The 13,195-nt window shown below is 40.8% G+C and overlaps 2 protein-coding genes across 2 annotated transcripts; one reads left to right on the top strand and one right to left on the bottom strand.

Moving 5' to 3' along the window:
- The first annotated feature begins 688 nt into the window (after positions 1-688).
- LOC119912051 (transmembrane protein 255A-like) lies at positions 689-5,718 on the top strand. Its single transcript, XM_038731024.1, has 6 exons — positions 689-775; positions 956-1,041; positions 1,249-1,320; positions 1,704-1,866; positions 2,049-2,192; positions 4,443-5,718. Exons 1-6 carry the CDS (start codon positions 689-691, stop codon positions 4,584-4,586), a joined length of 696 nt encoding a protein of 231 aa, XP_038586952.1. The 3' UTR covers positions 4,587-5,718.
- Positions 5,719-6,488: 770 nt separating this feature from the next.
- Positions 6,489-11,373, bottom strand: LOC119912389 (transcriptional regulator Kaiso-like). The gene is made up of 2 exons (XM_038731561.1): positions 11,170-11,373; positions 6,489-9,883 (listed from the first exon to the last, which is right to left on the bottom strand). The coding sequence occupies exon 2, from the start codon at positions 9,879-9,881 to the stop codon at positions 7,998-8,000; it is 1,884 nt and encodes a 627-aa protein (XP_038587489.1). The 5' UTR covers positions 9,882-9,883; positions 11,170-11,373; the 3' UTR covers positions 6,489-7,997.
- Between the last annotated feature and the right edge of the window lie 1,822 nt (positions 11,374-13,195).

The raw sequence follows: 13,195 nt of genomic DNA, 5'->3' as shown, positions 1-13,195 counted from the left end.
TGCTGTCCGATGGTGGTTATTCATTGTAACTATACTGTACTTTACAATTGTTAAATTTCATTAAAATGCTTGTAAATATTTCAGAATTCTACTTCTAAAAACTAAATCACATTTTTGGTGCCTATGGACATAATCCTTTTTGCTTTACCTCAACTATAGATCAACTATGGGCCTGGACAATTAGGTGCATAATAATCACAATCATTGATAATTATAGTTGATTAAACGCCATCATGCTCAATATTGATGCTTGGCATCTAAAGCACTTTCTGACCCTTGACAATGTTTGTGAAATATACTACACAGGCAACAGATTTATTTATAGGGATTGTGTGAAAATGAAGGTAATATTCTCCCAAACATTAATACAATAATAAATATACATGTTGTCAATATTGAGCAAAATAAGCCATAGTGTAAGTTTGCTGTCACATGTATGTTATAGGTTTGTGTTTTAGTGGGTTAGTGTACAGTATTACCAAACAAATATGTGATTAATCAGATTAGCACAGGTTAGTAACCAGCCTTGCTTACTAGCTTTCTAAGGGGGGTTGAATGACGATGATAATCATGGTTACCGTTGCAGTCACTGATCATGGAGCACAAATCAAGTATAAGCTTCTTCTAATTTAGTAGTTTGGTGTTAGTAAGTAGACCCGTGATGAATCGTGCAGTGAAATATAGAAACATGTCATTTATTGTGCTGCAGGACCTCAGGCCTCTGTATGCTGGACGCTGTGAGTATCACTACAGTGAGACTGCATCTGACCGCGATGTAAGAAACACACATTTCTCTTTCTGTTCCCAGAAACATGATGAATTCATCCTATGTATGTTATTAATCATCTGTCAATACAGCCATTGGTTGTTTAGCCATGAAGTTGTATAAAGACATAATTAAGAGGCAGAAATCAACCCATATTGAAGAGACTATAAAATAACTTTTGACCTCCAGGTCTCCTGTCAGTCATCACGCACCTCCTGCAACCTGCGTGTGAAGAGCAACACCTGTTACTGCTGCGACCTCTACAACTGCGGGAAGTGAGTACGCTGGGTGGTCGAGCCCCTGATACACCTCTGAATCAATGGCTACTTACCTTGCTGTGACGCCTTGATTGTTTGGGACTTTCGATGTGTCCCGTTTGATGTGTTATTTTTGCGGGAGATTTTTTATTTTTTATTTTTGCACTGCAACTGCGTTGATGGTATTAGAAAAGAATGTTTCTTTTCTTTTAACCTTTGTTTCAGAGAACATCCTCTTATGGGACTTCAGAATAAAGATGTTTTGAAAAAGTTTAGGAAATCCTCCATGATTTGGAAGTAGGTCCCTTTTTCTAGAACCATATTGGCCGTTAATGATCAACTCATGATTTTATTTTATTTTTTTGACAAGTGATAATTAAACCTAAGTAATGTATGTAATGTTTAGTTTTTATGCTTTAGCCCACCATAGAAGTGTGTTTTTAGGGAGCCATTTGCTCTGCATGTCCATTTTGTGTCTGATCAAACACCCATGGCATGTCCTCTGTGTCTCAGATTTGAACCAAAACCATCTGAACTTTTACAGAGACTTATTCATTATATAAATCAAACCTTGTTGTATGTCTTTTAATGTGTCCTGAATACAAATGCACAGAGCCCAGTGGTGATTTTTGTGGCTTGACTGTAGGCTGTTTCCCTCTCTGTCCCACCAACTGGCCTAGCCGTGTAGAGGTGATTGGAGGCTACCACGAATACACAGATGTGAAGAGCTGCCAGGACGTGGTGCACCTCTATCACCTGTTATGGTTCGCTACCATCCTCAACATCGTGGCCCTCTTTCTGGGCATCATTACTGCTGCAGTGCTGGGAGGCTTCAAAGACATGGTAGGTCAGGTGACTGAAGAGAAGACGCCATTGGACAACTGGGCTTAAATTCTGCCTGATGTGTCGAAATAAGTCTGGTACTATATATTGATCTTTAATTATAGATTTGTCAGTATGAGCTGATGTAAAGGTGTTTTGTTGAGATGATAGCGACTGATCAATATTCTTCATGTCCTTGTCAGACTCCTGCTGCCTCAGAGAGTGCATCTGAACCTGAGGCCATTGCAGCTCCAGTGCCCTCACAGCCTCCTCCACCCACCACTTCCCTCAACTCGTATTACAACACTGCCCCCTGCCTGCCGCCTTACACTGCCTACGACCTGCAGGTACAGAGCCTATTAAACCCTGCAGTGTACTGCGTGATATGCGTAGAGTGAGAATGTGGCCAAAACACTAATTCATTTATTATTGGCTGTTTTATCAGTTATTTAAAGCACTTGAACCACTTTATCTATTGGGTCATTTGATGTTGCTGCTAATTTCCCTACATGTGCTAGTGTTTCATTTTTGGTGTGTATATATAGAGTATTTCACAAAAGTGAGTACACCCCTAACATATTTTGTAAATATTTGACTATATCTTTTCACTTAACAACACTGAAGAAATGACACTTACTCTACACCCCTGAGTGAAAATGTCCAAATTTGGCCAAGTGTCAATATTTTGTGTGGCCACCATTATTTTCCAGCACTGCCTTAACCCTCTTGGGCATGGAGTTCACCAGAGCTTCACAGGTTGCCACTACAGTCCTCTTGCACTCCTCCATGACGACATCACGGAGCTGGTGGACGTCAGAGACCTTGCACTCCTTCTTCTGTTTGAGGATGCCCCACAGATGCTCAATAGGGTTTAGGTCTGGAGACATGCTTTGTCAGTCAATCACCTTTACCCTCAGCTTCTTTAGCAAGGCAACGGAGGTGTGGAGGTGTGTTTGGCGTCGTTATTATTTGGAATACTGCCCGGCAGCCCAGTCTCCGAAAGGAGTGGATCACGCTCTGCTTCAGTATGTCACAGTACATGTAGCTCCCCAGTGCTGGCAGTACTCATGCAGCCCCAGTCCATGACACTCCCACCACCATGCTTGACTTCAGGCAAGACACACTTGTCTTTGCACTCCTCACCTGGTTGCCGCCACACACACTAGACACCATCTAAACCAAATAAGTTTATCTTGGTCTCATCAGACCACAGGACATGGTTTCAGTAATCCATCCTTAGTCTGCGTGTCTTCAGCAAACTGTTGGCAGTTTTCCTTCTGGGATGACAGCCATGCAGACCAGTTTGATGTAGTGTGCGGCGTATGGTCTGAACACTGACAGGCTGACCCTCCATCCACCCCTTCAACCTCTGCAGCAATGCTGGCAGCACTCATACATCTATTTCCCAAGGACAACCTCTGGATATGAGGCTGAACATGTGCACTCAACTTCTTTGGTCGACCATGGCGAGGCTATGTTTAACTTCTAGTGACCAGTATGAGAGAGTGTGAGAGCGATAACACCAAATTTAACACACCTGGTCCCCATTCACAACTGAGACCATGTAACACTAACGAGTTACATGACACCGGGGAGGGAAAAAGGCTAATTGGGCCCACTTTGGACATTTTCACTTAGGGTTGTACACACTTATGTTGCCAGCAGTTTACACATTAATGTCTGTGTGTTGTGTTATTTTGATGGGACAGCAAATTTACAGTGTTACAAGCGGGACACTCACTACTTTACATTGTAGCAAAGTCATTTCTTCTGTGTTGTCACATGAAAAGATATAATCAAATATTTACTAAAATGTGAGGGGTGTACTTACTTTTGTGAGATACTATATGTTGGCTTTTATATTACCCATTGTTTTATGCTTTTGTATGGGTTGGATACTATCTGTTTTATACTTTTAATGTATGTTTGTTTAATGTTTAATGTATTGTGTGCTTGTGTTTTTTTGTCTTCATTTAAGTGAGCTCTCTAAGGCAAATTCCAATCAACCATGTTTATATGGTAATGAAGTATTGAATCTTGATGTCTTTTGATAAAGGAAGTGTACGAGAAATGAATCAGTTATTATCATGACATGAAATGGCATGCAACTTTATCTTAATGCCAGCAGTCAGTAGTCAGTATGTACATCTGCTATAATCTGTATTCTTCTCTCACTGTCAACAGACAAATATTCTAAATAGGGTTGTAAATGCCTGCAGCAAATACGTGGTCTGAGTACAGTTGATAGAGAAAGTAGAGTCCATGTGGTCTGACAGCTCCCCCTCCCCCTACATCCAGTTTCTGACTCCCATTAGCCCCCCCCCCCCCCAAAAAAAAACAGATAAAAGGACTATTTCATACCCCATCTCTATAAACTCAAAGATGTCTTTCAGGAACCAAATTCTTTTTTTTACCCATAATTTCACTTATGTATTCATGTGCTTTGTGGTTTTATCTTGTGTTTCTCTGCTGCACAACCAGTTGCCCTTTCAGGACAAATAAAGTGATTGATTGAATAGTCACTAGCAGTGAGGACCTTATTCTGAAACCAAACTAGTAAACATGTCATTTTAATAAGTGTTTTGCCTTTCCAGCAGGGCTCCTACATGTTCCCAGACTCCTCAGGCCTGTCAGATGACTCCCAGTCTGGAGCCAGCCACTTGTGGCCCACTTTGATCCCGCCGCGCTACTCACCTCCTCACAACCACCCTGATGAGAAGCCCCCACCATACAGCCCATAACGTGGCACGAGCACAGAAGCACCTGGCATGTTGTTAGATGCTGAATGAGCAGTTTGAATACACAGTCCCTCTGGGCTCTTCCTCACAATCGTTGAAAACTGTGTCGAAGGAAAGGTGGTGAGGAGGGCAGCCACAGAGTACACACTAACTTTGAGTTCAGCCCTACAAAAGGGAGCGAGTGTTTGTCTCCCTGGGCATCACTCACACTCATGCCTTCACTGTTTGTGTGTGTGTTTGTGTGCATATACACATCAAGAGAGAGACAACCGGTTCAAAGCCAGGACTGTTTACACATCTATCTGCCTTAATGCAAATGGACTTCCAGTGCTGCAGCACTCTGTCACCTGCACTTATTGTGGTCAAAAACTCTCCAGCTCATAATTTATGTTCACCTCTCTTTAGTACATATTGTAAATGCTTCCCGCCTCGAGTGCGCCCTCACTCTTTGCAGTGTGAGGATCTGGACTGACCTTGTGTCAGATTAGATGAAAGCTTTAGTATCTGTCACTAATCTAAATCAGCAAGAAAATTAAAAGCTGTAGAGCTGTAGGCCCAAGCAGTCGTTTCACTGTACATTATTAAAAGGCAAAGTTAGCAGGTGTTAAGTACTCATAATGTATGTATAGCAGTGAGACATACAGATCGTTTCAGCAGTTAAGCCTAAGTTGTACAAACAGATCATGGTATCTATATATCAACTTTTCTGTTTATGTTCATAAATATCTCAATCAGTGTGGTGAACTTTGCACAGATGTATTCTTAAGTTAACTATCACTCGAAACCCTATTTATTGTATTTTCACTAAAAGCTGCAAAGCAGATAAGCATATATTGTGTCTATTTGTAAGTAGCCGTAATTTTACATCTATTAGTTGTGTTGTCTTTGTCACGAATAAACACTGGTACGGTTCAGTATGAACAGTCAGTGCTGGATTCATTGACAGGAGATGGGACATTGTGAAAAGTCAAAGTTAAGAACTGTTGTTCACTGAGGAAGAGAAAAGTGTAAAGTCAGTCCATGTCCACAAAACCAGTCTGTCAGCTTTAATCACTTTTTATTATTTAAATACATTCTCAGGGACTGATTGTCAGTTCCCTTTTGTCTTGCCATTAAAACATGTTTTGTGTAAATTCAAATAGTGTGCGTTTCTTTTTAGCCAAGCTTTAGCCATTTGGACGGCAGCGTCAGTTGGTCCACCATTAAATTCTGTACAACAGTGATTCCGAGATGATGATCCCGACTTTTCCTTTAGTGCCGACATGAGGTTCACATTATGGGTTGTTGGTAAAATTTCTCAGCAACTGTTGGACCAATTGCCACGACATCTGTCAAAATGTTCATGTCCCCCGTCAAGATAAAACTGTTGTAACATCCAATATAGCGCCATCTTTGGGTCAAACTTCCCAAACACAGACCTGCAACGCCTCAGCTCTATTTATATGTATAGTGCTAATCAGCAAGTGTTAGAGCATGCTAACACGCTAAAGATGGTCAACGTGGTTAACATTATACCCGCTAAACATCAGCATGTTAGAACGCCAACATTAGCATTTTAGCGCAAAGCACCCTTGTTCCCAAGTATAGCGTCACAGAGCTGCTAGCACGTCGGAAGAAAAGTCTTGTTTAAGTGCAATTGGATGAAATTAAATCATGTTTACCCATGTCTCTGAAGTCTCATTGCACAAGTGAGTTCAGCGCTTCCATCATGTTCGCTGGCTGTACACACAAGACTTTGTATCATTTGTTCAGACTTATTTTACTCTAATATTTTGCATTGTGGCAGAGAAAATTGATAAGATTTCCATTGTGTCCCATTTTGAGATGCTAGAGAAGATACATTGCAATGACACAACACAGTAAATAAAATAGGTGTTTATATGCTGGTGGTGCAAGACGATTAACTTAAAAATAGTAAAAGAATAATTTATTTACCATCAGGGAACCCTCATTGTTAATTGACAGAAAAGGGACATTTTGTACAATGCCAACAGAACTACTTGATTTTGTCTACTGCTATGTCCCTAATAAATACAACTGTAAAAAATAAAAATAAAAAAAGGGATTAACACAAATATACACTGTACATCATACATCAATGTTAATCTGTTAATTACAAAACAAAACCTGCATTATTTTATTGAACAGCAGAATAGATTTTCTTGTTAGCACTACCTTTTTTACTCATACTGACCAATCACTACATTTTGACAATGGAAAATCAGAGTGAAAAAGTAAAAATATTACAAAAAAAGGATTCTGCCTAATCCAAGCTAAGTGCTATATGTGCAAACTGAAATAATCCTCAGTTACTGTCAATCCTATCATCACATTTGTATGCAAAATCACTAGCCTACTCTGCGAAGACTGGCAGATTTTTGCAACACTCCTTACAAGACGTCAAAAATTTACAGAAAATAAAACAGGTGTTTAATGGACAAAAAAAATAAGCCATATTTGTTTTTTTCCCAGCAATTAAAATCATTTATCTTCCCTGTCACAATACCCACATGTGGGATCACAAATGATCACAATGAAAAAATATATTTCAGACCATAATCAACATTCTCTTGTACAGAACGAAAACCAGGAATGGTCATTTCAGAAACTCCTTGTATCTGTTAAATGGTTTTCCTCTGATACTCAAAAACAGAGAAATTCAAACAACCTTGATTTATTTGATTATGGGTCGCATCCTGTATTTTACACAAATCTATAGAAACCACAGATGCATAAATGTATCCAGACCAAAGGAAAAAGGTCACCTGGTTACACAAAGTCATCAGCTGAGGTTTCACCATCTTAAATAAGTGACTCCAGTTCCAATTTAATGGAATAGAGCTCAATGTTCTCCTTAACTGATTTAGGCAACATGGCCTTAAAGGTGCTACTAAAAGGATAACGCTATTTAAATATCTCATTTCAATGCTTCCATGCAAATCTTCAGAATTTGAGGCCCAAAAGGAAATGTCAACATCAGTTTGAGCCTGCACCAGCTGTAACTTGTCTCATTCAGAGAAAACCTTAACGAACACGATTATTATTTTTGATTTAAACCCCCCTTTATATTTCTGGGGCAGTTCCATATAGATTTTCCTCCATGTGAACCACTTCTATGTTTTCTTGCTAATGTGATTATCATTTATTCCAATGATACCAAAGATCAACTATTAGCACAAGCAGAGTAAAATCAGTTTTTTTCGTTTCCCGTTTCGATGCCATCTCCAGCGGGCACTGGCGGACATGTTTAGTACAATATTACAATACAAATGTTCTTAAAGGGTAAGGATACAGTAACCATACCTTAAGCTGACACTATCTAGAATTACAGAAGAATATTGTTGACATGGAACCAAAGAGGAAAATGGGTGGGGGGCACCTTAAAGGCACAGGCAATGGAGCAACGAGAGTTGCTCAGTAAGTCTCTGGTATAACAAAGTCAAACTCTGTAGCTCCCTGTGGAGGAGTGTTCATCGTGGACTCTGGTTGGGCGTGAGCATCAGGTGGCATGTGAGCTTCGGGCTCAACAAAGATGTCGTCCCAGTTCAACATTCTACTCTGGGTGGAAGACCTGATGTCTTCGCCGACTGTGGTTATATGATGCACGCTGCCATCCTCGGAGATGACGGGGACCCCCGGCCCGTCGGTACTCCATGAGTATGGTTTCATCTGCACCGTTTTACACGGCAGCAGTCGGTACAAGTTATTGTCGGCTTCATCTTTCTCTTTTCTCCCGCTGGGGTCCTGGTTGTGGACTTGCTTGCAGTGGGTGGACAGTACCTGGTAGTTCATGAACATCTCATTGCACAACAAGCACTGGTACCTCCGCTCTCCTGTGTGGTGGATTTCATGTTTAGTTCTGTACTCTGCCAAAGCAAAGACCTTGTTACAGTAGCGACACGGGTACTTCTTTTCCCACGAGTGGGTGTTGAAGTGACGACGGAGACTTGTCAGACACACGTAGGGGCGCTTGCAGACAATGCACACGTAGAAAGTCTTCCCATCCATAATCAGCTCATAGTGATCCTCAAGCTCTGTTTTGGTCCTCTTCTTGTTTGGGCTGGCCTGAGTTGATGTGGGTGTTTTATCAAAGGGTTTCAAAGGCGTTGCCATTAATGATCTCTTCCCTTTATTGGCTTTAGAGCCTCCTTCGCCTGGATCTTCCTTCACTGGGACAATGTCATATGTATTTTCTCCAATATTAGCATAGACTTTACAGCCTGATGAAATTGAATCAATCTCTGTGGCTGTATTCAGTGTCACTGTCTTTTTTGCTGCTATAGCTGATTTGGGAGTGTTGGTTTGATCTACTGTGCTTTCAGACACATCTAAGAGCCGTATTTTGAAATTCCCTTGCTGAGGTGAAGTAGAGACATGTTTTTTGTGGACTCCCAATATATCGCTGTTTTCAGAGGACTGAGAGGCACTAGAGGGCTCAGGCGTGATGCTGCTTGACCTGGCTGGTGTTGTAGGAGCACTTCCTGAGGAAACTCTGGCAGGGGAAGACGAGTTATTGGAGCTGCTGTCTGGACTGCGCAGAGGGCTGCTGTTGGGCAAACTGGGGTTTTGACAACGGATGCTGTGAGGCTTTGTAGCACATGTTCTTGAGGGGGCTCTGGCTTTCTCTGTTTGTTTTGCAACTGCATGATTTGATTCTTCATTTTGTTTTGGTGCTACATTTTCTGAATCTGCTGTATCCAAATCAATGACCTCTGCAGAGTTGGTTTTCTGATTGGTTGCTCTGGTTTGACCATCTGTCTGAGAGACAAACATAACATCACTGTCCGAGTCCTCATCATTACCTGCAGGTGTGCTCGTCTGATTGAATTCCTCCGCAGATATTGAGAATGATTCTGTGATGATCGGCATCACCTCAGCGGGTGTGTCACTTTTGCATTCCACCTCCTTTGACAAACCAGGTAGTCCCTTAACTTGTGATAATGGTGAACCCAAGTTTGCAATAAACTTGACTCCCAGTATCTGTCCAGCATTTATGAGCTCCTCAAGCATGTCAGAGCGGACGCGGACAATTTTGGAGCTGTAAATGTAATTGAGAATTTCCTCAAAGATTTCTGCTCTGATGAAGTTTAACTCGATAACTTGTCCAGCTACACTGAAGAGCTGGTGGAAATATGAACTTGAGGCAGACAGGATTGTTTTGTGCGCTCTGAATTTCTTGTCCTGTATGATAATAGTGACGTCGCAAAATAATCCATGATTTCGCTGCTCATTCATCGACTTCAGCACAGCTGCTGAATACTGTGTGTCGGTCGCAGATATTAGCTTTAGACTTGGCATGTCTGTAGAGATACAAAAAAAATGTGCAAAAGTCAGATACATTGTGTTGATATGCAAATACCACTCAACTTCAATGAAACATGTAGTAAAGGTATTTCCCTATCCTGATCTTCCAGTTCTAACAGACAATTATCACTGACACCCAGGTGAGTAGTGCATTAATTTTAACCACAAATACCTCTGACTTTGTTTTCTTGTGTTTCTGCAAACTACAGTCCACTCCACTTTATTAGCTAGCTGATACTATGGTTGTCTTATACCCCAAATAAATCCTAAATCCATGAGGGTTATTATGTCTTTTTGTGGAAATTGTCTTAGGTGTTGATTTAAGCTCATGGCCACAGGCAGTAGTTTGACATGCTTTTTAATTGTAGTGCGTTACACAGTGTTTCAAATAGAAGATTTGAGGCCAGTATTGATATTTAACAGTAAAAAAAAAAAAAGTCTGTTCTCTTGTGGACAAACTATATGACAGTGACACCATTACCTCAAATATGTATATATACACACACACACACACTATTCCAAAAAATATGCCAAGCTCTAATTCCTAATACTTTGTCTAACCTTACCGATACAAACGAGGTGGACAAAATATTACAAAGCATTTTGTAAACAGTAAAATCTAACAGCACCACAAACTACAGGCTGCAAAATTATCATGCAGTCGCGGAAAAAACAGTTAAAAATAACTGAAAGGCTTTATGGCAGGGCTGTTGCTGGCTGCATTAGCTTAAACTGACAATTAACGTTAACTGGCTATTGTTGAGGTGACAAACGCGTTATTTGAGGAAACATAGTTCCTAGTGGTGGGACAAGCCGTGTTTCAGTCTTTGATACAAACAGGAACAGTGAGAATATGAATGTAAACGGTGTTTGTAGTCATGCAAACAAATGTTGTGTGTGCAAGTTGTGGCAATCAGGCAACAACAACAAACAATAACGTAATTTTAGCTTGTGTTAGCTAAACGTTAGTTAGCCAAAGTTGAAGCAGAAATGTACAGGCGTTGAACTACGATTATTTAACTTTAACAAAGACATTAACTACTTTCACAAATCTCTAAGTATTCCTTTAGACGTGTTAAATGTGATATTCAAACGCTGTTGTTAGCCAGCTAACAAAGGTAACGCTAGCTGCGTTCACTCCCCTTCTTCCTCTCTAATGAAACCCGGACAGCGCGGCCTACAATTTAGCAGCGTGTTAGCATACTACATTCAAATACAACGCAACAGTGAATGCATGCTACCATAAAATAGTCCTACTGCACATACAGTGAAATCTGTTTACCTGCAGCACTTGTGTTTTCTGCCAAGACTAAGCAGGTCCGCTATCACCGACTGTAACAACTTAGCCAGAAACAGACAATGGCTAACAACAGACAGCTTCCCCTGCCAGCCGCTCTCAGCCCTAACTACCGCCTCATTGATTAAACAGCCACAAGGAGTCGCCGTCGTGTAGAATGAACAACTACATAACTCAAACTACATTGTATTAACTTACAGGACATATTACAAATAACATATTGACTTCATGCTAGCCAAAAAAATAATGAAATAATGCACGTGCGATAATTCAGTTGAAAACCGTTTACTTTTTCCACACCGGGTTTTAGCGTCGAGCCAACAACTACCGGTTCATCGGTTTAGCCTTCAAAATAAAAAGTATAGCGACAGCTACTAACGGGAATTACACAAAGTAAATTAAAGCTGCAAGCAGCGTTGGGCGGGCCCTCGCACTAGTAGCGCGTCCGCGCGTGAGCCGGCCGAGTTGCATATTCTGGAGCTCTGCCGGTGCGGCTGTGAATTTCCTACGCGGTTATGACGCCGCATGAATGTGCTATATGTCACTTCCTGTGTCCCCTATGTGGAGCTACATAGCACTTGCCGCTATGAATATAAATCGGTATTGACGTGTAGATGTCTGCGGGGTGGGAGAGTTATCAAGCACGTAAAGTTTGTTTCAGATGTGAGCATGTACACTGAACAATAATGTACCCAAACAATAAAATAAATTCCTTTTATATTTCCCTGCCTTGTTGTTTATGTGTACATACAGAGGAAGAATGTGAGAACAGCACACATTTCATCGTTACTGTGTGTTAGAGCATGGGAGAACAGTAGATACTTTTAATACAGCCCACACCCCTAATACTGTGTAACTATAACAAGTAGAGAACAGAAGAAAAAGATGTTCTTTCTTTACAACTGTCTGCATAGCTTATTCATATTGTGTAATGAATGAAAATAAATAGGCCTACTAGGCTCCTCTCTACTTTGACATTTAAGATTAGCTTGTTTGATCCACCTTCATACACATGTGACATTACTGTACAACTTGAGAAAGGTGAGTTGTTTTCTGCTCTAGCCTGCCTAAAAGAAAAGCGTTTTGGGGATTAAATGGACTTTATTAGCTGCTGCAGTGCAGGATGAACTCAGAATAGACCCATTTCTCACCTTATTATTCTAAATCATGCAACGAAGAAGAAGAAATGCATAAGAAATCCTGGGACAAAATCTGTCCACAAATACTGTACAGCATGTAGTCTGATGATCAAGACTTGTGTTATAGCTGACTTGGGCAGTGAAATGTTTTTTTAATTCATGTGGTCATAGTTGTCCACAACTCAAATCAGAATATAAGAAGAAATGTTTTATACCACCTCAAGAAGGCTTCCTATCAGAAAGGTAGGAAGGTATTTCAAATGTACAACTGCAGTACTTAAATCTAAGTAAAGTAATTTCCCTGACATTTTTGTGTTACTTTACTTTTAATAGACCCATGTAAGAGGTTTTATACTTCCTGTGAGTATAATCCAATCAATCTTATTTTCATACTGTATATCCGTTGTGTAATTTGATAAATTGTGTTGTATGTCGTGCTCGCATCTCAGAGAAGACTCTGACTGCAACATGCGTCTTTGTAAAGAGAGAAACAGACAGAAAAAGTCTCTAACTCTGCCTGTCAGCTCGCTCTGCTCCGTTAAAACTGAATTTACCATACAGAATTGAATACGAGTGCACTCCAGATTTAGCTGCAGCCAGCTGACCGTGTGCTTCTCCCTATACCGCAGTTCTGTGTCCATGCATGCAGCAAACTGAAAGCACTGTCTGTCGGTGCTTCTACGTGAAAAGAGAAGGAAGACATTGCTGGTAGTATTGTCTTCAGAGTTGTTAAACACCTCAGCGCACTGAAGGAAGCCATCTGACTGTGTGAGGGGCAAGATCGTTGATGTCTGCAGGCAGAGTAGGAGCTCTCCTGTCTGACTGGTCCACCAATAGCAGAGAAGATGACCCCTTGAGACACAGCCCCTCCT

The sequence above is a fragment of the Micropterus salmoides genome, unplaced genomic scaffold, assembly GCF_014851395.1.
Source record: "Micropterus salmoides isolate LMB-PRFRI ecotype aquatic unplaced genomic scaffold, ASM1485139v1 Ms_hic_scaffold_2, whole genome shotgun sequence".
In the NCBI taxonomy this organism is placed as follows: Eukaryota; Metazoa; Chordata; class Actinopteri; order Centrarchiformes; family Centrarchidae; genus Micropterus; species Micropterus salmoides.
The sequence above is the reverse complement of the archived record's forward strand: the minus strand, read 5'-3'. Positions and strand labels throughout refer to the sequence as shown.